Here is a 27,848-nt window from a genome sequence, read left to right as displayed (position 1 = left end):
TATTAAATTTTATATTAATCTTTGTTGTCTGAGCCTCTTCACTGTAAATAATGTTTTAGCTGCTGTGTATGTTTTGTGATCCAGAAAAAGTGGGGCCGATTAAACCAATGAAAAGTGGATCTTCCATCCCGTAGTTTTCATGTTACTGTGTTCTTCTGTAGTATCTGTCATCTATCTGTTAACACTACAGGCCATAATCAGAAAGCCCTCTCTTGAGCTCCCTGTAACGCAGCCAGCAGCACAATAAGAATCAGGATTCAACATTTATAATCAGTGAACAGATTTCACTTTAAAGGCATTGTACATTAATAGCAACAATCTCAATGCTTCGGCATTGTCAACAGAAACAGTCAGTCTTCATTGTAAACATACAATGGCCTTTTTTGCAATTAAATATACTGTGCAGACAATATATGGACTTCCTGTTACATTCACAAAGCAGTGACACAAAACTTGTTTGAAATTCGCAACATGGTTTTTTAAAAAGGAGATCAGGAAAAGGAGTTTCGGAGCATTTCATTTAAACTGTACACAAATCACTTGACGTACAAAACCTATATACAATAAATGTATAGGACAGCTTAGTACACAACTGCCAAACCCTGTTCCTGGTGATCAAACATCCTGTAGGCGTCCATTTCAACCCTAATTTTGCACCTGAGTCTACTAATTTGCAGCTTAAGGAGATCTCTAGTTGTTGAATGAGGTGTTCTTTGTTGGCGTTGGAATGAAAACATATAAGTCTAGATCTTCAGAAACAGGGTTAGTCAGCCCTGGTTTTGTGGTTACCAGGAATGTTACAGTACAACTGCATTCTGAACATTTGGCACCTTTGGCCTTTTGCGTGAGTAAGTTAACTCATTACATCAAAAAATACTGCTTCTTGGGGAAAAAAATTAGATTTTGATTGGCATAATTGCTTACTGGAAGTATGTGCTATGCTCTATAAATAATTTCTAATATTACTATAACAGTCTTAGGAATATAGGCATTTGTCAGTAATATATTTAAAATAATTACAATAATATAAAACAAGTCGCTGTGCTGTAGTTTCTGTTTCTTAATGTTAGGCAGCACTGGGAACATTTGGGTTCATGAAAAAATAGGGCCTTCTGAAATGCATTTTCCTCCCAAACTGCACTGAAAAATCTTAAGACCACCATTGTTTTGGCTATATAATCTGAATTTAATTTCTCAGGCACATGTGAATTATGAAATTCAGACCATCCCTGACAAATAAAAGTGAAAATAAAAATGGAATTCATGCAATATGAAATGTCTGTAATGATCCTGTTCATTAAACCAACTAGGCACAGGATTCTTCTCTTATTAATTCAATTTCCAGTCTTATGCTCTGTATAGTGTCTTAATACTTCATTTTCTGCAGACAACTTATCTTCAAGTCTTACACAGTTGACATTTTTAGGGGTGAAACATTTGCACATATTTACTGAAGCAAAGGCTGTTGCTGCAGTAATATTTTTCAACCTCCAGCTTAATCTCCATAATGAGCCTGTACTCTCACACACAAGCAGGATTTTACGAACATCAATTCTTGGGATGATTGGTCTTAAATTCAGTCAACATTTTAGATTTGAACTTACAAATGATTACAAATAAATTCAAGTGGATTCCCCCCCCCCTCATTTGGATGATCATTGAGCACAATGATCAATAATAAAAGCCACAAATTATTGTGACAAATTAAGTGACTTTTCAGTCAGAATCAATGGAAATATAATTCCTTGTACTTAAATACGATTCCCTTTGATTCTAATGGAATCCACATAAACTAGTGGAACCACCAGTAGCTAGCATTGTTAGCACCAGAGTCGAGAAACAATGGAAGTATGTACCCACAGGTGCTTGAAATTTCATGGTAAAGTCTGGCAACTTCGACAGTTTGCCTAGCTACAGTATGTGGAAGTACGAAAAGTACCAACATCAATGCTCCACATCCATATTTCACCATCCCTGGATTGGTGGAGCTCTCCGTTTTCTACCAGTAAGGGCAAGATTGACCCTGTTTAGCTACAGTATATGCTTGTAAACAGATTCATTATTTTTTAATATTGATGCCAACGATGCCAGAATTTGGTGGATTCATCGTAATACATTAAGTATTGAAAAGAAGCGAATTTGTACATTGATTTTGGACGAGCTTTTTTCACTGTAAGGAAAAATGTGTACTGAATCTAGGCCATAGTGTTTCATTAGCATGGATTCAATCAGCAGTTGTCCTCAACTTTGACCAACAATTAAAAGCACAAATTGTTTTCACAAACAGTTTGGCACCAAAATAAGTTTGTGAAGAAAACGTATAACACTTTTGTTTGTACATGAAAGTCAAAGTTCAGGAGAAATGTTGACTGAGGCAGGGATCTTAACGTGAGAGCACACAATTACTGTATATACAGTATACCGGTCTCACAAATCACATAAGACATGGTTTGAAATGAAAAAGGGATTGATTTTCCATGGGCTCTCTACTCACACACACCCTTTCTGTACATGACTGGCGCCTGTAAGAGGCGGGGCAGTCTTGCTGTGGCCTTTTGGTTTGCAGTCCTGTGGATGAGGGTGAAAGCTGAGGTGGGCGTGGTCATATTAGGTCACATCACCCCTGGCCAATCAGGTAGCATTGGAGGAGCAGCGCTGGAGGAGGAGGGCGTGGCAGGTGTCGCAGACTCTCACGGGTTTGGGGGAGGCGGGAAGGGGCAGCTCGTTGTCAGAGCAGGCGTTGCAGAAGATCTCCCCGCAGTTTCGACAGTGGTGCTGGAAAACCAGAAAGAAGTGCGTCAAATTCATTTGTAATATGCACAAATGTTCCGGGAAATTTCTGAACATTTTGTAACTGGGAGCAATGTAAGACATATCGGTCTCTCCAGTCCTTGGAAATCCAGTGCCTGATTTTACAAACCTTTTGTTTTGTACATTTCCATCACGGATGTGTCATTGCTGTTTGCCATGCAGTACTATGGGATGGCACTCTCAGTATTCACATTTATATTCTTTTAAATTTGAATGAGCATTTGCATTATGTTTATTATTATTTTTAATTGAGCATGATTTGATTGTTTGTGTCAGTAATTCCCCAACACCAATTCCTTTCAAATGCTCTGCACCACAATGTGCAGTAATTCGTTTCTTGAAATATTGTGCCCAAAAAAGCTTAGCCGTCGTTGACATGTTTAAAAGTCAGTATTTTGTGAATTGTAACACACTTTTTAATATATTCATAAAAAATATATATGAAATCAGCATTCATATACAAAATCCCAAACCTTTCTTCTGGAAATGGAAAACTCCTTTTCACAAAGCTTGCAGTGGGTGGCATCCTTGTCATTTAGCCACACTTGGCCCCCCTGTGAAACAAACCATTAATTCCTTAACTCAGCTCAGTAATAGTGTCTGTCAATGAACAGGAATAGAATAGGAATATTAAGTATTTGTAAATATTAATCCATTAATACATGAATAACATAAATTTAAAAAATATTTAACACCCACCTGCAGTGCTTTGTTTGCTTCTTTTATGTCTTCTATTTTCAATTTTGATCTAAAACATAAAGATTTCAAGTTTGGCAAAGAAAAAAATAAGTTCATGCAACCTCACAAAAGCTTTCAATTGTAGCCTGTTTGCCAACAGTGGAGGTGGACATTATAGAGCAGGGATCGTCAAATCATGATCCTCAAGGTCCGAGAATTTTTTGTTTTCTTCATTCATGGCATTTACAAACTGTCCAATCAGGCATTTACTCGCAAAGTCTGTGTGCCGATTGGTTGATGAGGTGTTTATTCACAAAGTTTGTGTGCTGATTGGTTGATAAGGTGTCTATTCACAAAGTTTGAGTGCTGATTGGCTGATGAGGCATTTACTCGCTAAGTTTGCAGCCAAGTTCCTGGAGTGCCTGCTCCTGTTCCCGACATATTCCCTGCAGCTGCCTGTTCTCATCCTGCAGTCTGTGGAACTCCTGAGGAAACACACACACACACGCAGACCCACAGCTGTTAACCCTGTATTCTACTTGCTATGTGCCCGATTTTTGCCATTTTTGTGTTACTCTGTAAAGCATCTTCGTGACAGTTATGTAAAAGGCAAATACAATTGAATTTATTCACTGTTTGAATTTAACATCCATTTTTCTGCCCATTTTCATCAAGTTTCAGTGTACAGACACCCCCCCCCCCCAACAACACTGAGAGCACTAGAGTGAGGAAGATAGACTTTCAGTGATATTGAAATGCACTACCCTACTCTCTCAAGGCAGGGACTTTTGAAATATTGTGTTAAACACATTTTACATTCAGAAAAGCACTCACCTTCTTCAGTCCGTTAATCTGTTGCGCCTCAGCACTTAGCTGGGCTACAGTTTCTCGCTCTCTTTCCAGATCATTCTGTAGCGTCTGTCGCCACTCTTTCTCAATCTTCAAGTCGGTTTCCAACTGAAGCCTGAACAAACAAAAAACAAAAAAAAAAACCATTCTGTCAGTTCTTATACTAGGGCTAATTACAACTGGAAAAGCTTTACTTTAAAAACTATAATCAATTCATACAACATTTACTGCAGACACTCAGTAAAGTACTTCGACCAAGGCCAAAACAAGAGCACCCCACCTGGGAATTTAACCGGCAGCCTTTGGTATACAGAATCATCTCCGAATGGCACACTAAATTTTACAGGTATCACTCTTCATACTGGATATCATATACACTCATTGAGCACTTTATTAGGAACACTTATTCATGCGATTATCTAATCAGCCAATCGTGTGGCAGCAGTGCAAGGCATGAATTAAAGCGCACAGTGACCAGGGCACTCACAGCTGTGTCTCTCTTTGGCTGATCTGCTTCTGCAGGCAGTCTGCTTTATTGGCAAAGTCCTGCTTGAACTTGCGGGCTCCATCCTCCGCAGACCAGCGATCGCGCTCCGCCTCCTGCAATCTGCCGTAATTCAAACCAACCGGGTAAAACCGAGGCTCCCATCGCATGGCGGGGGGTGAGAGGGGGGGGGGGGGGGGGGGGGGGGATGGTCAATGAAAAAGACCCACAACAGAAAATGGGGAGGCCGAACACAAAGGCAAACCAGTGGCCCGTTAAAATTAAAAAGTGGAGAGAACATAAGAGGAAAAGCTGTAGGAGAAGGTTGGAGCGCCTGTGTGTGTGTGTGTGTGAGAGAGAGTTTAGAATGTGGTGGATTGGGGAGCCAGGAGTAAGGACAGGTTTGCTAAATGCGTAGATGAATCTTGCAAGTAGAACGGTTCAGAAACCCTGTTTAATTCAACATGATGTAGGCCAAGAACAATGAAGAATATTTGAAACCATCTAACTTTATTTTTATTTCATAAAAGACACACAATGTAATTTTTAAATTCGGTCTAATGGGTGTCCTACCTTACAATTGCTTGTACGTGTTATTACAACATTAAGGGTTGTTTTATAAAATTCTTAAAAAAGCGAATCCTCAAAAAAACCGAACGAAACGGAAAAAACTCATATACAGACAACGAAAGACTGAGAGAACAGTCAACCCTTTTGATCACAGATTACAGATACTGCATCCTTTCGGACCACTGCCTAGTTTGTACAGTGAAGCAGTGGGTGTTAAAACTTCAGAAAGAAATGTCTTTGACAAGCTTATACTGGTGCTCAGTGTCTGTGCTGGCACACTTCACAAAGGACATGGCCAGGGTGCGCGTCTGGCTCAGCAGGTCTTTATCACTATAGAAATCATAAACAGAAACATGGGGAGAAATCAAACAGGGATATCCGGAGGTAGGGGGAGGGTGTGTCGATGTTGAAAGAATGTGCAAAATTGATAGAGAAAAATATGGAAAACAAGAAAAGGAGAACAAAAAAGGGAAAAGAGGATGTCAATATCAGTGAAATATCCATGTTACTAAAAGCTTTAAGATATTGTTAAGCAAATGCATTCTTAAAATATTACAGACAAGATGGCAGTAAAACTAACAGAAGAGAAAGAAAAGGGTGTAGACGGGAACATGAAATATCCATGGAAACAGCGCATCGCACAACCAGGTACCAGGGAGAAGAGACCAACCCCAACTCAAATAAGGTGACAGGCAGACATGGTATTTATTTCTAAAAATAAATAAGAGGACATGCAAAACACTAGAGAGCAGGCCTCGAAAATTAATTGTATTTTTAGGACCAGACAGGATGTAGAAACTCCTGTTCTGCTCACAATTTTACCAGCCTGCCATTTCTTTTCAGAAAACTAACTACATTTTGCACCAAGTTGGACCATTTTGTGTCACATAAAAGCTTCCATTTTGCACATTAATGCTCCAGAAAACAGATAATCCCATGAGCTGAAATGGACAATAGATTACAGTGGGAACTGTAATGTTAGACAGATACTGATTGTAAGTTTGAGGTGATTTCCTTGATAACAGCAACCAGTGGTCATTACAACTGGGGTAATGGCCACTTCATGTTGCCATGGAAGTCATGTTTTTATCTTAGTGCCTCAGAAGCACAACCAGGACAGTGTGTTACTGTTAAGCTGGTTTACAGCTCATGTAACAGTAAAGGCAATATATGTGAAAGGCTTGATTATTCCTGCACATTTGGTATACATTTTATGGTATACCACAGGATGGTCTTCAATTTGTCACACCTCTCCACTGCATTTTTACTTTTTCAGGTACAGTGCTTTCAAACAACAATCAGTCCAAGTGAAACATAAGGCAAAGTTTTAGAGTAAAATGTAACACAGTGTGCAACTCAAAACGGTTCAACTCGATTCAAACAAGCGAACACCCACCAAAGTGGTTGGAAAAATTTATTAAATATTTGTATTTATATATTTTTTTCAATCCCTGCTAGGGTAACCAGCAAATCTGCACTCAGTGCAAATCAGTGTTTTACTTCCAAGACCAACAGGCTGACTGCATTGTATAACATGTAATGCAGAATGCTGTAATAAGGTGGCAGAGTGAGATTTCATGAATTCTATACTGGTTGGAGGTACCATCCATTGTACAGTCAATCATTTGTTCATATGGACCAATCAAAAGACTGCTCTCCATTTATATTGCAGTTAACATTCCCATCTTACATTAATGGCAACGCTCTTATCCAGAGTGACGTACAGTTGATTAGACTAAGCAGGAGACAATCCTCCCCTGGGGCAATGCAGGGTTAAAGGCCTTGCTCAAGGGCCCAACGGCTGTGCGGATCTTATTGTGGCTACACCGGGGATCAAACCACCGACCTTGCTTGTCACAGTCATGTACCTTAACCACTACGCTAGAGGATCATGAAGGCCCACTCTTCCATGACCAGTAGTACAGCCATATTCAATACATCCTACATTTTTACATCAAACTCACGCTAACACACATTAAACCTAAGCACTTCATGTAGATATTATTTAAGGTTATATTAAATGTAAAACCCTTACCTTTGTTCAAGCTGCTTCATGGTCGCTGTTATTTGATTGGTCTTCTCCTCCAGCCGTGTGATGATGTCATTCTTCTGTTTCAAGTTGTCGTCAGAACGCTGTGGAGACACCAGAGTAGCTCAAACCCCCATTAATGTCAACAAGAAGGATCCACCCACACGTTTAACGAATCAGACAACATGCCCATAACATCCCCTACCTGCATTTTTTGGTACATCTCCACGTTGATGGCCTTGACCTCATCTAGCTGGTGCCTTAGACCGATCAGAGTGTCCTGTTTCTCATGAATGTCCTTCTCCAGCAGCTTCATGGCCAGTTCCATTTCCTGTTTCATACTGACTTGCACCACCAGCTCATTCTCCACATCCTGGAACACAGCACACTAGCTTATTATTCAAATGATTATAACATCATTACAGGCCGTTACTTCATAATTACAATTAATTATTGCATTTACTACAGCTCACAAACACATTCTCCTGGAGTACAACATAAATTATTCAATTATGACAATTCTTGTGTCTCACGTAGGTACAGTCCTGTGTTCTTCTACCCCAAGGCCACAGGGAAGCCCAGCGCTCTATACCCCTTAGCTGTGATTCTAAGCCTTGTATAGTGGGAGCCCTGGTACTACACATTCTCTATATCAACCAGAAGGTCAGCTCCTGCCGTCTTTCCAACCTTTACAGATAGTAACATGGGATTATTGTACTACATTAGTAAATTAATATTCATGGGATAAGTCGAAGAACATCCATCAATAATGTCCTTTGTCAAGCCCATTCAAGAATATTGAAATATTTCAATGTTCTGTTCGGTATTAAGAATCCAGAACTCGTAGATGATCTCTGAATGTACTTCAGTGTGGTGCAGTACAGACAGCATGATGGGATGTAGGGGTGCGAGCTGTGCTATTGGTGCAAGGCGAGGATGACCTCTGACCTGTCGGAGCTGGCACTCCTCCCTTAGCTGTCTCCGTGCCTCGTTGTACATTTCGTCCAGGCCCTGCCTTGACTGCTTGTACGTGTCCAACTCCACATCCACATCCCCCTGAGACACCTGGACAGCCCCACAGGTCAGAGTTACCATCAAAAGCCAGACAGTAGAGCTTGCTATAGTTTCAGAATGATCTATTAAAAACACTATATACTTTAAAAACATAAAATAGAGTAACTAGCAGAATGATTATCTGGATTACTCCTGGAGGTGGAGGCCTGTCACACCCATTTCAAGACATAAGAACAGTCTCATAAGAGCAGGGGAATTTAAATAGACACATACTGCAAGGTGCTGCTGGGTTTTCATGAGAATGACGGTGTTCTCGTTTCTGAGCTGATGGTTCTCCTCCTGCAGCTTGATGATGTTGTTTTTCGCGATGGCAAGCTGTAACGAGATAGCCGCAGCTATTAAAATGCACAGAGAAGTATAAATAACCTGGCAGAAGTGATGCGAGCATTTAACACACCTCCTCGATGAGTTTAGTGTTCGACTTCTCCAACGAGTCTACCCGTCCTTGTAAGCCGTGGACCGTGGAGCTGAATCAGAAAGAGGACAAAGGGGTCAGAGGTTTCACATGGTTGTTTTGTCATTTTGCTGTGGTGCGTTTAACAACTTAATTTCATGCTGACATCCATACTTTTTCCCATCAGTGGAAAATAACACCATCATGTTAACCTCATTATGCGATATTGTCATAAGCGTGCCACTGCATTTGTGGTTAAGTCATACCAACATACGAACAGCATTTGGGCATTCCAGAAGGTAACTACTCAGCCCAGAGATATAGACATATACAAGAGCAGACACCATTTTCATTTTTTATACATACATATGGTATAAACATAGATGATCACAAACACATTGAGCATTTAGACTTATGCAATATTACAATGTGTTTTTCTAAAAGATCATACTTCCTAATTTTTTATTATTATTTGAGGAAACATTGAGAGGAAAGAGAAAACAATACAAGAGACTAAACCTGCCCTGTGGGCAACAAGCCAAGAACTAATGTCTTTCACAAACATGACTAGTGATGTGTCAGCTAAAATCATCTCTCACATCAGTGCATTTGAGAAGCACACATGCTCGGAAAACAGCCTCAGGGCTTTGCTTAAGCATAGAATGTGCTCACAGTGTGCACAGTGAAAATGTAGTTTCAACTATTTAGTTAACATGAATTCCAATTTGAAGTTCACACAGTTCATGTGCATCATGCTGATTTCCCGATTGCGACTCAACTTACTTCAGCTGTCTGTTCAGTTCTTCCACATAGTTCTTCTGGTCCAGAATAGCAGCTATTTGACCATTTCTGAAAGCCAACACAGAGAGAGACTTGAGACAGTTGAAGCTTTGAACAAAAAAAAATAGATACGGTCAGAACAAATGAAGCAAATAGAATAATACATATTCTATGTATTAGAGAGAGCATTAGTGGGGGAAGTACTGCTGAGTGAACAGGTGTGACTTAGCAGCTTAAAAACAGATAAAGGTAGAGATAGAGGTTGGTGCTGAGAAGAGGAAACAAGTGTGCTAGCGTAAAATAAAATTTTGATGATACCTTTCTTCACTTCTGTAGTCATCAATGTCGTTTTTCAGGTACATGGAAAAGTCTATCACCCCAACCTACAATAAAACAAGAGAAACCTTACAAATTTTCATTCTGATTCAACAACATGCATATGTTTAGTTTCTGTAAGATACCAGTGATTACTTGTAAGTGAATCCCACTTCCTTCTTGTTTCTAAGACTGAGTGCTTTTTATACCTTATACCTCAACAACTTTTTGTCAACCAACTGAAAACATTCAATCGTTTATAAGGAATCATTACGGAGACTACAGAGGGTTCAGCAGGCAGGACAGAAGAGGTCACTGTGCGAGGTGAATATACTGTACACCTGAAAGTGAAGCTGCTCTTACCTGTGTGTCCAGGTCCTCGCCCTTCACACACAGGTTGGCGTCGATGACGTTGAGTCCAACCAACAGCCCCACTATGACCGCACCCTCCTCCTCCACCATCACAGCCGAACACTCGTAGAACTCACTGAGGCGCACGAGTACAGACACACAGACACAGGCACAAACACGCAGACAAGCACACAAGCAACGATTAATAATTTTATGGTGGGTGGAAGCAGTAGATTTGACTTCTGAACACCCAGAATGCATTTTACCAGTGAGTGCTTAGCTCTCCTTCCCTATCCTATGTAAACATACTTTCAAACCAGGTCTAAGCACATTACAAGTTCATATTATTAATTTACCTCCCATTAATGTTTCATAAGGAATGAGGTCTGAGAAGGGCTCTGTGATAGTTATTTCATTATGATGTATTATGCGTACTCAAATGTATTCTTAAATGATACATATGTAGCTAAATCAGATCAGACCGCTTCATAGGAAAGCCAGAATACAGCACTCCTGACAGCGAGAGAGAGCGGAGAGGGGGATGGCAAGACACAGAGGGATGACACACAGGATGAGATGGAGAGACGGGGGATGGAGAGGGAGAAGGATGTGTACCTCAGTAGATCCTTCCTGGTGATGAGACAGCGGAGGTAGTCGGCTAACTTCTTCTGCATTAGAGCCAGACGCAGCCATGCCCGAGCTCGACCCAGTGGTGTCCTAAAGGGGCAAACAATCCGCTCATGAGAAAATACCCCCCCAGAAACACTGCATATTACACCGTCCCCTTGTAGAAAACACTGCATTCTACAACACTGCATGGTAAAATATCTCCCTGTGTAAAATCTATGCGTCATCCAAGGCAAAGAACTCTCGAATGAAACAAAACAAAGGGTTGACCTTCACAATCCTGGAAATGGTTACAAATATGTCAATAGAAAAAGTAAAGGGAGCACTTTCCTCAATTTGAGCCAGATGTTTTTCAGAATGCCATTCAAACTTGACTTCATACTTCAAGCTCAAAGTTAGTCATGTTGGGTGCACTGAACCACATTCACAATCACTTCGTAAAATGTAGGCAAAATGGCTGGTCTTCATTTATATGGGAAATTATTCTAAAGCTCAGGGCCTGTTTGTTCTTTTTTCATTTTACAAAAGGTTTCATTCACTGTATACAGAAGTGAAAATATTGCAGCCAGCAGACAGTTCCCCTTTCCGTTGCAGAGGCTCAGAAACTGACTGCACACATTACACCGCTGAAGATTCGGAGAAAAGTGTTGGCTTTTCTAGCATCTCTGAATGCACATAACCCCTACATTTTATACTCTGCCCAGAAGGTATCCGTATCAAAGGGAACATCTTATTGTTTAAGCTTCACATTTACTTTAGAGTAAGACAATAATACAGTCAAGAGCAAAGATTACAACAGCAGATTATAAATATGCAATTCATCACATACTTAAGTCCAGGTAGGTCTCTCACACTTGCTGCAATCTCACTGGCCTCTGGACAAAGCTTCTCCACCATCTCCAGGGGACCCCACAGCGACTTGTTGTAGCCCAGAAATGACTTTTTCACTGGGGACACAGATACAAACAGTCAGGCCAACCCCACAATTGGCACATTACTGCATCTAGGTTTTACACCATCATTGCACAATTGTTTGTACCAACTTCAGATAATACCTGTCCAGTAACTAGATACCAGCCACGGAAATACATTTGAATAGTTTCTCTTCTCGCACCAGATTTTATCTGTGAATGAGCATTGATGCAAATACCTTCTCTGTAACATGTGGTGGTGGTGTGGGCATACATACCCTTCAGGCCATGTTTCAGGCAGTGCTCCATGACGACAAAGAACTGCTGGAGGGGGGGGTAGTCGGAGTCCAGGGTGCGGCCGAAGCTCAAGGCGGACTCGATCAGGCCCTTGATACTGAGCTTGGCCATGTTGAGCAGGTTGGACCGCTCCATGGTCATTGGGTCCCGGAGAGCTACAACATGAATTAAATACATTTACAAATGTTTTTTTTCTGTGCAAATTTCATCTACAGGCTTATCCACCACTGCAATGTTAAATGGAAAGAGCGCTCTACCTCAAATATTGAGCTAATATAGTAAAATCTATAGAATCTAGGTTAGCATCACCATGTCAAGCACACAGACCTCCTAAAGCATCCTTTGAGCTTAACCCATTTCAAACCACAGTGTTCTGGAACAGTAAACTTACTGTATGTCGCCTGTGGTTAAACAGATATCATCAACAGATATTTGATATGCTGCATATGAGGAAACGTGAGGAAGAGTGATGAGCTTTGAGCACACAGCCAACACCCCTGTCCTCATCTGATGATATAACCAGGACCAGCAGCTCTGAGCTGCTGCAGAAAGTCAATGCAGGATAACTCCTTTGAAATCAAAATGTTGAACATTCACGTCATTAAATAAACTATTAACCATCTTGAAATAGATCTATAGAGTGTGCAGAGATAACATATCTGCCAGGACCCTCCAGTGAACTTTTTCATTGTTCTGGAAAAGATTCTGTATGGATCTAAAGGTGTCAATCTTGTTGTGCTTTAACAAGCTGTGGTGATTGTTCTTGCAAGCACCAATGGACTTAAATTAAATGTCAGGCAAGTCAGATATATTCTTCTGGAACTGCAGCCAGTGTTGTGTTTCAGAAGCCGAGCTGGGCTGACAAGAATATCCTTCAAAGATGCAACTACATGTTGAAAGAAGAAGACGCATCCCTCAGGAGACATCATGACCAAAGCAAGATACCGGATAAGCAGGCACAAACAGAAGATGAGCTCATAAGGATGTGCTCAGGACATTAGTGTTTGCTTCACCACTCTGTTTTACCATGATGCACAGCAGAGGCATGATAGATGGTGAGGAACAGGCCAGCCAGTGACTTCCATTGGTATTCAGCATTTAGCACACACTCTTCTCAAGAGTGATTTCCCACAGTTTTCATACACAAAACACTCATACAGCTGGAAATCTTACTGACACAATTGAGGTAAAGCACCTTGCTCGAAGGTGCTACGGCGGTGCCCAACCTGGGACTTAAACCTGCAAGCTCTCTGTTACAAACCCATAACCATTACGCTACACTGTCATGCCAGAGATTGCATGGGCAATTTATAAAGTTTGCAAACCCACAGAAATTATGCAGTGCTTCAACCCTCAGATTTCAACAGGTGATATAGAAAGAATTGAGTGAAGTACTTTTAAAATACTCATGAGCAGACGGACAGTTGTACGGTTTGGCTCAGCATTGTTATATATGTCTGTTATTTTATATACATTTTGTTTCTTTTGCAAAACATCTTGAGTCACTCTCAGATTTATTTACTTAGGTCCATTAAAAAACTATATTTGCGCCAAACATGGGACTGAACATGTCCAGTTTTCAGTCTAATTTAGAATATATTTGGCGCAAATTAGTGGTTTGCAACAACAGCCAAGTCCATCCCCCACTGCTATTTCAAGAGAGTTGAAACCTTCACAGTTCTCCTCAGAAACAAGATGGTGTCACAAGCTGCTTCTTTTCACAGTGTAGACCACAGCTAATCTCAGAGTGCAGCTGGAGGCAGCCTGGCATTGGCACACAATCCAGGGGTGACCCGAACGACCAGCCGGATTTCCTAGACAGCAATGAAATATGGAACCATAATGACCGATTCCGCCTGTACCCTAGGCCAAGCAATCGTTGGTTGCACTCACTCTCTGGAGCTAGTAGGCACTGGCATGGTCTGCAATTCGATCTGAGGCCTAGGGGCTCATCCATGCACCACTGTGTGTCGTCTTTACTGAACGAGCCATTACAAACAGTGTAAGCTGAAACAGTTGATGAAGTGCTTTTCTGACCCTAGCTCAACATGATTCTGACACACAAAGCTGTGGTTGCAGTAACACCGAATAAAGCTCTGCACCAGTAACACAGTCAGTCCTTTAAACTAGACAGGCAAAATAGAAAATTCTAACTGAAATCTGACAAACTGCTCCACCAGAAATACTCAAAATACTGTGGTGCACAGACAAGCATACACCTTCATACACAAAGCTTTTGTAATTTCAGCACGGTCTAATTATAGGCTAGTCTGTCATTTCTTCTCATGTTCAGCAGATTCCAATCTGTTTGGGGAAAGTGTGAGCAGTGTGACCAGGATCTCTCCAAGAATGCTTCAAGGTGATTTCCTCTAAATTTTAGCACAGTCAGTTCTTCTCTGTACGAGTTCCTGAGACAGGCTGGAGTTGGGTTCACTGAGGACTGCTCCACTGTTTAAAGACAGGTCAGCATTTTACTGGCTATTAAATGCACATTCGGAAACAGAAAGGTTCCGCTGAGTTAAAGAACGTACTTTTTGCCCAGTGGTCTAGATTTTACCAGTCACATGTTCTGAATTAAAGTGATGTTACGGCTACACACACAAGTAAAGCAGACAATTTATCAGTGAGAGCGTCAAAACATATGAGATAAATATCCGATTAAGCCACAGCATTCCAGATGTAAAAGCAAGAAATGAACTAAAAATAACAAAATCAGCTGTTCAAATACTCTCATGTGAGCTGACTCAAGGCTGGGCTTAAAGCTGGGAAGATTGGAAAAACAAATCAGGACATGATTAATGGGGATATCTCAAAAGATTGGATAAACAATGGTTGTTACCTATGTGGTTGACTTGCAGTTATCTAACCAGCTAATCACATGAGCATTATCAACAGCTTTCCACTCACACGGAATAATGACATCAGTGGACTGATCTAAACTGTTTGAGTGAATGCATGTAATCTTATAAAGACAGGCTTGCTACTGTTTCAGATACATTCATCATTCTCCGCACCAATCTGTTTTGGTCCTTTGTGAACATAGCACATTTAGTCATACGTATGACTCCAGGACGTTCTCACAATGTCCTGCAAAGCCTATAATAACGGCGGCATCAGATTTTTGTCAGCAACATCTTCTCTTGATCACGCTACCAAGGTTTCGGGGTGTGGTTCCGAGCGTCCATTGGATTATAACCAAACCACGTGGTGTGTTTAGTTGCACCTGAAGGTTATGGACATCTGTCAAAGCGGTGGTTTTCATCTTCACAAATATATATTTTTTTGAATTAATATTAAGAACTCGCACAGAAACCGGACGCCATAAAAGCCGGTGATGAAATTCGCTGCTTATACGTTATTACACTGATGTGGTTGTAAATTATTTGCACATAGCAGCCTCCAGCTTTTTCATACATCTTCGTTTCTAACAACATAACATGACATCATTGTGATCGTAGGCATTATTGTTCGTGAATAACGATAATCTATGCGGCATACCGACTGAAGTGGCGGGGTGCATTCCCCTAAATGCGACCACAACTTACCCTTTGCGCCCCAATCATCTGAAAAGGGGGGTGATTTCGGTTCCGCTACCTTTGGAAGTACGTGGATGCTTCCTGAAAAGGTCTCCGATGCTTTCCTAGCAAGCGCAAATATGGGCGCCTGCCACCTCCCGTCTCCCGCTTTCATGGCGGTGGCAGATTTTTCAGTCGATTTCTCTTCTTGCAACCTGAGGATACCGAAGACTTGATCTTTCTCTTTGTTGCTCTCCGCTTCAGCAAAGGTGAAATCGTGTTCTGCGGCTGTCGCCATCGCGCATGTAAATATCATAAAGCGGGCGCTAATATATAATCTAACAACGACCACAGAGGAATTGTCAGAGACAGCATTGATACAAAATGAGTGGTAAAATGCCAGTGCAAATCAGAGTGAAATGGTGTGCATCAAAGCTCCACTGTTTTAAGCTACATGCCGTTGTCACTTCTCCTTCTCCTGTCATGCAAAAGACCGATCTTCCGACCACGCCGGTGTAATGTTAAAGGAAATTTGTTTACGGCGAACGCAAGCGCCTTTGCTCAGCCTCCCTGCATCCGAAGGGGTGGTGTCAGAAACGCTCACAAGACACAAAAGCACTACGTAATGGCCTGCCTTCAGAATCTACTGACTACACATTACCACCCCCTGCTGCTGGCTAGAGGAATTAACAGGTTAGGTGATCATTATTGTCACTTCATTTCTCACGTTTTCAAAGATTTTAACAATAGGCCTACAATTTATCATCAGAGGGAGGTGATTTATAGCGCTTAATCTACACAAACCTGCTCATTAGGTTCGGGAAAACAACATTGCTTGCATTAATTAAATGTAATAGCAAGATAAATAAAAACGAGATTCAATAGTAAGTTGGATAAGTTGGACTATATCTTTGTGGAACTTACTGCCCTAGAATTGCGTTCTCCCTACCTGGCCAATGATCAACTACAGGCAGACTTCTACAGAACGGCTCAGCTAACGTACATAAATCCCACTAATATGCCACGACTTCAGCTCTGGAACCAGGAAGGGCTGCAGTAGCCGCCTGCACAATCAATCAGTAGCCAGGTCCTGAAACGGCGGGCACTTTTTACAGTCAGAACTGTGAGCCTTGCAGAACTCTTATAAATACAACTCAGTTGTGTTGCTAATTCTATAGATATAAGTGTACATGTGTTCACACGCTTGTATTTTGCGCACCGTTGTCTTCAAAACACAAACACACCGTACGAATAGTCTGACGACGCAGTATGTTTTGTGGGAGAGGAAATGGTCGTGGTTTACCTTGACTATAGGCAAGTCTCTCCATGCTGTCACTGTGAGTTATTCCCCAGCGATGGAGGCTCTGGGGAGAGTACATGGGCCCAGCTCAGCTCTGCCTGGTCACGAGATGAATCTGGCTGTGCTTCCAAGGCGCCCCCGTCAGGTACGACGTGTTACTGCGTCGAGAGAACAGAAATGACCAACACATTGATTCGAATGCAACAACAAGGGCTGGGCTGCAGATCAAGATCACTGTGCATTGTTTCACCCAGTTATTCTCAAGTTTCTAACGTGTGATTTATTATCTTGTCCTGAAATTATGCTGATTAAATCCATAATTTGTCCTCAGTGGACTTCAGCAAAAAAGCTGTCATTTAATCCACAATATTGCTGATTATACTCCCCTGCTCAATGGTCAACATTTGCAACATTTAGTGCTGTGGCAACTGACAAGGTGAGGAGACAAATCTAATCAAAACTTTAAGACTCATTGATGGAAAGGGGAGTGCTGGCCAAGCATCGGGCCCATACACACCACTGCACTCTTAACTTTTTATTTCTTGTTATCAACACCGATAAAAACTCTTCGGTTGACAAGCAGAGAGTAATGTGAAGGGAAATTCTTAGCTTGTTGTCGATGGTCATTAAAGGATGATATTTCATTGCTCAGAATTAACATTTTCTCACGTGCAAGGCTATCTCAAGGCTATCCCAGAAAACAAGACTTAACATTCCTGGGAATAAAGTAGCCTGAGTCCCCATTAACATCCACAAGCAGCCTCTTTGGTGGAGGACTTCCTGACCCAATATTTGTCTGTTTTCCTGCTGATCTGATTCAGTGCTGGAGTATCATATGACTCTGATTTCCTGCACTGCCTTCCATAATCCCACTTCGAGGGGAATTTACATATGTCCGCACTTGGCAAACATTACAAACATCTCTACAGTCTTTTCTGCTAGATTTATAGACTTTGGTATTTTAGGTGTAATACCAACTGATAAATAAATTACTAGGGCTTCCAACCACATCTCTCTATGGCCCCTGGCCTCCTTATAAAAGCTACAGCAACAAGCAAAATTTGTTTAGCCTTACCTTCTTACTGCAGGGCTAGGATTGGCTTGGCTTGTAGCACTCAGTTGAGTCAGCGTCAAGCAGCCAGGTTTGGGGCCTGTGTGCGTTTGGGACAGCCGCTCACACACACACAAACAGCCCTCTGCAGATGCAGGAAGAGTGATGTCGCTTGGTGGAACGACACATACACACACGCGCACACACACATACACAGTGTTGAGAGGAGGAGGGGGGAGGGATCATTGAGGTTCTGCTGGAAGGTGGGGCTAGCCTGTGTGTGCAGCCAATCCTAGGCCTCCGCTAAGAAATAAAGGGAAGAGAAGAGGGACAGCCCAGGAAGGGGTGTGGTTTGGCCTCTGAGTGACATTGCACACTCTTTCTGAATTGCATGCTTGTGAGAAGAGGAATATGTTAGAATAGTAATCCCCCGAATGCAGAATTTCCTTAATTGATTTCAGCTTGTCACAATTGTTGTGGACCCACAATACATGTATGTAGAAACAATAGTCACAAGATTTGAATAATTATTGAAATTATTATTTTTTTTAATCAAAAGAAATCACAAATGTAAGTGTTATTTGATGTCTTAGTGTGTGGCTTGCACTAATCCTCTTTAGGATATTTCATTATTTTATGACTGACATAAGTTCTATTTTAGAAACTCAATTGTAACTGCAATGTTTTATTGTAGATGCGGTCTATATTCTGTCATAGGTCCATCCTTAAAGGATTGAAAATAATGAAGACCTTCAGGAATTATTTAAAGGAACAAAAATAAATAAATAAATATACAGTACTATGCAGAAGTCTTAGGCACCCTAGACTTTATTATATATACAGTGCATCCGGAAAGTATTCACAGCGCTTCACTTTTCCTACATTTTGTTATGTTACAGCCTTATTCCAAAATGGAATAAATTCATTTTTTTCCTCAAAATTCTACACACAACACCCCATAATGACAACATGAAAGAAGTTTTTTTTTTAATTTTGGCAAATGTATTAAACATAAAAAACTAGGAAATCACATGTACATAAGTATTCACAGCCTTTGCTCAATATGTTGTTGATGCACCTTTGGCACCTTTTTACAGCCTCAAGTCTTTTTGAATATGATGCCACAAGCTTGGCACACCTATCTTTGGGCAGTTTCGCCCATTCGTCTTTGCAGCACCTCTCAAGATCCATCAGGTTGGATGGGGAGCGTCGGTGCACAGCCATTTTCAGATCTCTCCAGAGATGTTCAATCGGATTCAAGTCTGGGCTCTGGCTGGGCCACTCAGGGACATTCACAGAGTTGTCCTGAAGCCACTCCTTTGATATCTTGGCTGTGTGCTTAGGGTCGTTGTCCTGCTGAAAGATGAACCGTCGCCCCAGTCTGAGGTCAAGAGCACTCTGGAGCAGGTTTTCATCCAGGATGTCTCTGTACATTGCTGCATTCTGCCACCACCATTGCAAAACTCCCTGGGTCTCCAATTTTCCGTTCTGCGTGTTCAGCATCTTCCATAGAACATTCTACGCATGGCCTCAGTCAGGCCTTTAGCCTTGCTCTCTAAAACCCTGAATCTAAGTCCTCTGACTTCAGACTCCTCAGTATCCATATACGGTTGTACATTTATCTTGTACCATATACTTCTCCTCTTACGGGAGCTTTTACTCCTACCCCATTGGTGTGTGCGAGGGGTTAACAATGCATTCCTGCCTAACCCATCTTCTGTCAATCTCTCATCAGGAGGGCCTAGGGCCGGGTCCTCGACACCATGCTTCACTGTAGGGATGGTATTGGCCAGGTGATGAGCGGTGGCTGGTTTCCTCCAAACATGACGCCCGGCATTCATGCCAAAGAGTTCAATCTTTGTCTCATCAGACCAGAGAATTTTGTTTCTCATGGTCTGAGAGTCCTTCAGGTGCCTTTTGTCCTTCAGGCTGCCATGTGCCTTTTACTAAGGAGTGGCTTCCGTCTGGCCACTCTACCATACAGGCCTGATTGGTGGATTGCTGCAGAGACGGTTGTCCTTCTGGAAGGTTCTCCTCTCTCCATAGAGGAATGCTGGAGCTCTGACAGAGTGATCATCGGGTTCTTGGTCACCTCCCTGACTAAGGCCCTTCTCCCCCGATTGCTCAGTTTAGACGGGCGGCCAGCTCTAGGAAGAGTCCTGGTGGTTCCAAACTTCTTCCATTTACAGATGATGGAGGCCACTGTGCTCATTGGGACCTTCAAAGCAGCAAAAAATGAATTTATTCCATTTTGGAATAAGGCTGTAACATAACAAAATGTGGGGAAAGTGAAGCGTTGTGAATACTTTCCGGATGCACTGTATGTTTTGTTTTGTGTGTGTGTGTTAGTATAAAAGAACACATTTGAGATTTCCAAATATTCATTCAAATATTCTCCGTAATTTTACGGAGACATTTTTGTATTTAATTTTAAAAAGTAACATATTACTGTAAGCAATTGACTTTTACATAAAAACTTGATTAAGGCTGTCTGAGATCAGAAGCAAGGAGCCAACTAATGTCTGCAGAAGAACTGTGGCAAGTTCTCCAACATGCTTGGAACAACCTCCCTGCTGATTGTCTCAACTGCAGGACAGTGTTGGCTATCTCAGTGATGCAGTTTTAACGCTGAAGTGTGGTCACAAAATATATTGATTTGATTCAGTTTTGAACTATTCTGCCAAATTACTAAAATTTAATGTAAAATGTATCGTATGTTTATTTAGGACCTTTCATTGAATTATTTTAATCTGTACAGAAGTATCTTCAGAATGTTATACAGGTGCCTAAGACTTTTGCAAAGTACTGTATGTATTGGGAGATCATAAAATGTATGCATATTAAAACTCTCGTATAAGAAAATGTTTAGATCATTCTGTGATTAATAAATATTCAGTCATATCAAGCCCTTCTACAATGCTTGTACTTCCACTAGATGGCAGTATGCCTCAAGCTATCGGTATAACTTGTGATATTATGTAGTGACTCAAAAGTATAAAATATACTGAATACATGAATGAAATTTCCTGTTTGTAATGCATTCTTACAGTCTTTGAATGTGTGGATATCTCTGTTTCACAGCCAACCATTGACAGTTTTCATCTATACTCATACTATATAAAACCACTTCTAGGACTGTAGTGGGCAGCGAGAGACCGTTTGAGTTAGATTATCTGCTAAAATGTGAAATTTCTTAGCATCAATCCTGTTCATGCCAAATGAGATGCAAACCTGAAATATAAAAAAATTATGCAATGGAATTTTACATGTGTGTTCTGAAACCTTTCTGTATATTTCTGTTGTACGTCTGGATCAATTAGTCTCAAATATTATGTGGCTTTTTCTTTATCAGGGACACTGGTTTAAATGTCTATATCAGGGGTCGGCAACCCTGGTCCTGGAGAGCCGCAGGGTGTGCTGGCTTTCGTCTCCACCTTAAAATAAGCAAGCGACTCAGACCCAAGAAACCAGGTGAGGGGAGTTAACCGTGTAATCAACGGCTTTCATTGATCAATTAATGCCAAGCAACAACGAAAGCCAGCACACCCTGCGGCTCTCCAGGACCAGGGTTGCCGACCCCTGGTCTATATAACCAGGTTTCAGGCTGTGAACCTCTAGTGTGACCCTCCTGGCCGTCATGAAATGTGTAGAAGAACTGGAGACAGCTTCTGCTAATAGGTTCCATGGGTTCCTCTTAGACAGTGATCTTCATGCCTGGTCCTAGCTTTTGGTGTTACTCAGCATTTAATTGATCAGCAGTTAATTACAGTTAACTCACCTCACCAGGTTTCTTGGTTCAGATTTGGTTGCTGAAATTAAGGCGGAAAGAAAAACCAGCACACTCTGTGGCTCCAGGACCAAGAGTGAGAACCACTGCTCTAGGAACTTCTCATTGGCACATGAAGCCAATTCATGGAGGTTGCCATGTTTGACTATGGGGCTTTTGGCACCAGATGTGCAAGCACCCTGGGTGCCTAAACGCAAAGGGATTAAGAAAATGCATATTTTATGTGTGGCTCAGATTATATAAAAGAAAAACCAGACCAGTAATTTGGTGTGCAAAACTCACAGCACCAAGAGAAGAGCATTTCTGGCTCATTGTTATTACCATCTGCATGCATGATCCCAGGGTAGTCCATTATCAAATAAAAGTTGTGACAGCTACTCATATTACAGGTATTGTTGAAATTCCAGGCAGCGGATGATTTTGGAAATAATAGTTGCAAGCAACATCGATTGGGACCTGTACACAAAATGGCAGCCATGGCCTTTTAAGTGACTTTCAGGCAAACTTATTTCCTGTCCAAAGAATTTAAACCTTAAATCTATCATATTTGCCAGACTGCAATTGTTTCCTGAATTATTATTATTACGATTATTATTATCATTACTACTATTCTTATTGCTTGCATGACAACAAGCATTTGAATCTGAACAAGCTCTCATGGAGAACCAGTTAATCAGATAGAACAATACAAGGTAGGCCTTGCCCGTCTACTAGCACATCAACCCCTATTTTGCAAGGGACACTTTGTTGCCAGGACAACCAAAGTAATAATACGATCTGCACGGAAAGCATCAGGTTCCAATCACCGCTCAAATCAGCAGCCTTCCAACTGAGAAAGCTGCTTACACCACGCCACGGTACCTGCTGTTCACAGCCGAACAGTCCGAGAGCTATCCTGGTCAAAGGGACCTACGGTTCCTTACGTTCTCATTAAAACACAGCAATCGCATCATGATTAAGTTCTGAGTGTTTTTCGTACATTGACTCCTGGAACAAAAAGCTGATTAACTTTAGTTCCAGGGGTACACTCTTGAACAAACTCACAGACACACAGCGTGTGGTAGGATATTAATAATCTTGATCTTTTGTGAAAATAAATCGATCAGTATAATGACTGTGATTTCTTCCCTGCTCTTCTCTGCCCAGTGTCCCGTGTCAGAGTGCAGAGCTCTCTCCTGATGAGTCGCCGAATCCCATTCTCACATGGGGGAAATTGCATTTTCCAGAGTCTGTTGCCGTAGATGAAGTAGCAGGCAGGTGTTACTAAGTCCTGTTCTTGTTGAGCCTTTAAGGATGAGACAAGTATGCTACTGTCTGATATATAACACAGGGTCCCAGACGTCTTATTGGCCTAATGTCAGGCCACCGTCTCCTGCCTCTCTCTTCGAGCACGTGAAGGTCAATGAGAGCTATGAAAGCCATAATTTGTCTTGGGGTGGATGTACAAGCTGTGCATACCCAATAGTCAAGGATTGGAATATTCAGTAGGTTAATGTGATGAAGACATCAAAGAGGCACTAAATACCCTTTAGATTTTCTTTTTCAATAATTGTAATTGTGTATATAGTTATGGGCTGACTGTAATATTTGAATTAGCTAGCAGGTTGTTTATACAGTATACTCACTGACCAACCTGTGTGCTCACACGTGTGGTCTCCTGTGTGTCATTGGACCTTACTTAGACAGGGTGTTTAAATAACCTGCAATAAATACAGAACCTAAGGGCTGTGAACCCTCATCAAATAAGATAAACCATTTGCAGTACAAGACAGAAACGAGATTAGATCTGACTGGTGATGGAGGATAATACTCCAGTGATCCAGCTTTGCCAGCACACTGGCCAATCGGTGTCCAGCATCTAATTCTATAGTTCCCATCATGCTCTGCTCTGCTAAAGCATTTCAGCCCAAAAATCCATCTACAGCTCCATTGAACCATCATAATCCTTCTCCAGAACCACAGTCCTGGTGGCCTTTAAGTGGTCTTACAGGGATGTTTCAGATGAATTAGGTGGATTAAGAACATCGTTTTTTCATCTGTGGTTCCCGGGAACAGCCTTATTTCTTCCGCAGCGTAAGCCTAGTGCAATACATTAAATACTGCTTTCAGACAAAGCAATCTTTCAGAGTCTGCCGCAAAGATTCCATCACTTTTAATCAGGAACTGCCAATCCATTGAGCTTTGTTTGCTTTTAAAGGCGCCCCTCTTGATTGAATTTTATTGAGCCATTATTGTCAAAGCAGTCTTTCTCTAGCACATTTTTTGAAGTTGCAGATTAGAATAAAAACTTTAACACAGCAAGAGAGCAGGCATATTGGTCTAAGGGAAAAATTTAACGACGGTGAAAAATTTTACAATGATATTGAAACAAAGCAGTTTCTGATGAATGATTGCCATGAAAATGAGCACTTTCATTAAAATGAAACCTTATTACCTTATTCATCACTTATGACTTGAAATGCCATATCCCCCCCCCCCCCCCCCCCCCCATTTTCAATATTATGGTATATTAAAGGATTTCTTTATCCATGAATCACACTGCATATAGACTGTTGACTGATCAATCCTATTAACAAATCCAAAAATGTTATGCAGAGCACAGAAGTTACTTAAAAGATAAAGGTAGCCATTCATCATTACCAATGCCAAAAACCCCAACAAAAAGGTCAACTGTATATTCATTGGTTAATCGATAGTAAATCACACCCTGTTTCACTATTGCTGGCATTCACAGCTCTGAAATAGCACCCCACAAACCGTAACAACTTAAAACTTAATATCTGGCACGTGCAAAAAGAAATCTGGTGTTGCAAAATTGATTTTTAAGCTCATATAGTTGATACTTGGCACACAAGTGGAAAATGAGGCTGTAGTCTTATTTTCTGCAGTATGCAGGCAAGAGCTTTCCCTTATTTGCAAATATTTGGTTCCATGCACCCACAGTAGAAACCTTTTACACCTTTTTTGATTGAGTGCTGAACATCTTTCAATCCATTTCATGAGTAAATTATTTTGCCATCGCATGTTTATCTCCTCTATGTAGGGGATGGCCAAGCTAACAGCCAGTGAATAATCAGTATGCCAGAAACAAATTTCATTTCACAGGTCACAAAAACCTCCATTAAAATGAGGCTAAAATATTCAAATTGCAGTTTTATATACAGGCCCTTGAATACAAAACCAGCCATGGTTTGGCCCGACTCTCTTCTCAATTGATTCCCAGATAAAGAAAGGGTGGAAAACCAAAACTGTGTGATGCTGCTTCAGATAAGTAATGATATCTAAGCAATGACTGAAATATCCAAGACCAAATCTTCTGGAGATGATGTTGACATTACACTTGAACTTGACAATGGAATCCATTTAAAACCAGGCTTTCTTCCACAATTTAGATAAAGATTAGAATCACTTATAACTCCTCTCATTTTGGGGTTAACATAATATATATGTTAAAGATAAAGCTGCTGACAACCTTTAAAGTGTTACAATAACAACCTACAGTAATGGAGATAGGGCAAGTCAAAGTCATCGAGTCATGCAAATTAGTGCAGATTTTGTGAGCCCATATCTCCCAGTTTAATCTGAGACAAGGATTTCTTAAAAGGCCAAATCAGCATACAAAATCTCATAAAAATCTGATGATACAGTCCAAAAATGTGTGGAGTTCACATGGAATTACCCATAACAAACTCCACAGCCTCATCAGTTGTGTAAAAGCTCATTAGAGAGGAACTTCAATTCAGAGCCCCAGGCTATTAAAGAGAACTTAGCTGGGAGATTCTTTAGCCAATCAAAAAATGTATGACTGGGCTAAAGCACAGCCTGTAGCCTCCAATGCTGTATTTTAATACCAGTGACTTAACTCAATAGAAACTTTAAGTACATTTACATAGATGCATAGATATAGGTTGCGCTCTTATTTTGGTCCTTTGACTTTAAAAAGTGAATAGTAAACAAATTAACTGACTTAATTCTGGAAAGATCTACACTACGTAGATGAGGCTAAAAGAGAGACAGGTTTCAGAGTAGGCCTATTGCCTTCATTAGTGAAATGGTACCGTGTGCTGACGTAAAGAGAGGCAATTGCATTTCACAGTCAGTTAGCTGCCGTCTGGCTACGACGGCATCCTGGGCACGAGAACAGACAGTTGCTGTGCATCTGTAAAGGACCGCTCCAACACAACCCCAGTCCTATAGCCCTCCTCCAGCAGTTTAGCATGCCGGTCCAAACAACGAAGCCCACACCAATAACTTGGCGGAAGAACAGAAATGAGTCCATCAGTGCTCATCATCCCAGGATGACGGGAACAAAGGACACATTTCTCTCAGGGAACGAAAGGCAAAGAGACAGCTGACTGCTTATAAGGTGGACCCCACTGCCTAATAACCTTTAGCCTTAGACCGCCAGGGATAATCCGTGACTCATGCTGTAGTGCTGCTCATCTGAATATGAAAGAGACCCCTCACTGCTGCAGCAGTGGGGCAGAAAAGTGGGGTTCACAAGGGGGCTGACTCCTACATCCTGACACCTGGTGTGGGGAGCTCATTAGGGTACCTGGCACAGCAGCTTCATTAGTATACCTGGAGCATGGGGCTCGTTAGGGGAGAGAGCAAACAGTGGGTGCAAAGCAGGAAGTGGAGCCCCGCAGCAAGCAAACAGATTCAGCTAATTAGAGATTAGAGGCGCGCAACGGTGGATGCCGGCTCCACTGCTCCCACAGGGAACCTGCCCAAAGCAGAAATGCATCTGATGCTATGACCTCTACAAACATTATAGTGCTTATATCAACAAGTTCATTTCTTTAAATGGTAAAATATTTTTTATCCAAAGTGCTGTACAATTAATGCTTCACATTCACCCATTCACATACACAGCATGCATACACCATGACATTCAAGGCACCGACCAGCTTGTCAGGAGGGGGTTAGGTGCAATTGGGGGTCTTGGTCTTAGTCAGGGACACTTTGACACACCCAGGGCGGGATTGAACCAGCAACCCTCAGAATGCCATACATTACATTACATTACATTATTGGCATTTGGCAGACGCTCTTATCCAGAGCGACGTACAACAAAGTGCATACCCATAACCAGGGACAACTGCTCTTACCTCTTGAGCCACCACTCTTTAAAACAGTGAACTTCATTCCTGCTCCTGGAAAGCTGCAAGGTCTGCTGGTTTTTGTTTTTGCAGCAATGGCAGCAACCAATTCAGACCCACCAAACAGGTGAGAGTTAACCGTGTAACCAACTGCTTTCATTGATCAATTAAGTGCTGAGTAACAAGGAAAGCCTCTCCAGGGCCAGGAATGAAGACCACTGCTGTAAAGTTTTCTATTATGAAAGGGATTATTGCATTTATACAATTTACAACTTCCCCATTGTACTTCTAGGCTCCTCTGGTCATTGAAATGTCCACCAAAAGTCGAAACATGCATACTTTCTCCAAGGGGTCAGAAAGTAAAAAATCTTCCATGTGTTTGTTCAATTCATTAACTCAGCCAGCTGATTACTAATTACTTCTACCTCCTGGCTGAAAAACTGTGCTAATTAGAACATCCAGGCAATTGGAACAAAATACTCAGGAGGACTTTTACTTTGCCACCTCAGTCCACAAACGGAGCAGTAATTGCACTGGAAAGTTTACCATATGTGTACCTCGGGTGATTCAGGTAAACTGCAGGCACTCAACCTAGGAGTTGCTGGTCCATGGTGGAACATTTTGGCTGACTGACATCTTTGAAACCCAGATGCTACAGGAAATGACAGACAGCTTATAGTAAATTTTTCACGGCACTTGGAAAACCACAGGGGCTGCTACCCGGAGTACGTCATTTCAGGTGTAAACAAACCATCTGCAAAATCATTTTAAACAGTCTATTTATTCACTCACCACAATATCTCCATTTGCTGTTTGAGTAATCCATAGATTCAAGTCATTGCACCAAACAATTCATGCATATTCACATGTAAATCAGCACAGCCAAACTGTTTGCTTCCCCCAGTCAGCAATACTCATTTATA

The 27,848-nt window shown here is 41.4% G+C and overlaps 1 protein-coding gene across 5 annotated transcripts; it reads right to left on the bottom strand.

Moving 5' to 3' along the window:
* Positions 1-263: 263 nt before the first annotated feature.
* On the bottom strand, positions 264-27,848 carry rufy2 (RUN and FYVE domain containing 2). Of its 5 annotated transcripts, none has more exons than XM_061228889.1 (19): positions 27,718-27,848; positions 16,989-17,143; positions 12,152-12,325; positions 11,792-11,909; positions 10,951-11,052; positions 10,348-10,471; positions 9,988-10,052; positions 9,673-9,738; positions 8,893-8,962; positions 8,709-8,810; positions 8,370-8,486; positions 7,627-7,794; positions 7,428-7,525; positions 4,826-4,945; positions 4,324-4,453; positions 3,880-3,974; positions 3,511-3,559; positions 3,285-3,365; positions 264-2,775 (listed from the first exon to the last, which is right to left on the bottom strand). In XM_061228889.1, the coding sequence occupies exons 2-19, from the start codon at positions 17,062-17,064 to the stop codon at positions 2,632-2,634; spliced, it is 1,899 nt and encodes a 632-aa protein (XP_061084873.1). In that variant the 5' UTR covers positions 17,065-17,143; positions 27,718-27,848; the 3' UTR covers positions 264-2,631. The 5 variants fall into 5 exon arrangements, with proteins under 5 accessions (XP_061084873.1, XP_061084874.1, XP_061084872.1 ...); XM_061228890.1 differs by lacking the exon at positions 27,718-27,848 and adding an exon at positions 26,935-27,016; XM_061228888.1 differs by lacking the exon at positions 27,718-27,848 and adding an exon at positions 18,061-18,234.

This window comes from Conger conger, chromosome 18 (assembly GCF_963514075.1).
Source record: "Conger conger chromosome 18, fConCon1.1, whole genome shotgun sequence".
Classification (NCBI taxonomy): Eukaryota; Metazoa; Chordata; class Actinopteri; order Anguilliformes; family Congridae; genus Conger; species Conger conger.
This window is presented reverse-complemented; position numbering and strand designations above follow the sequence as displayed.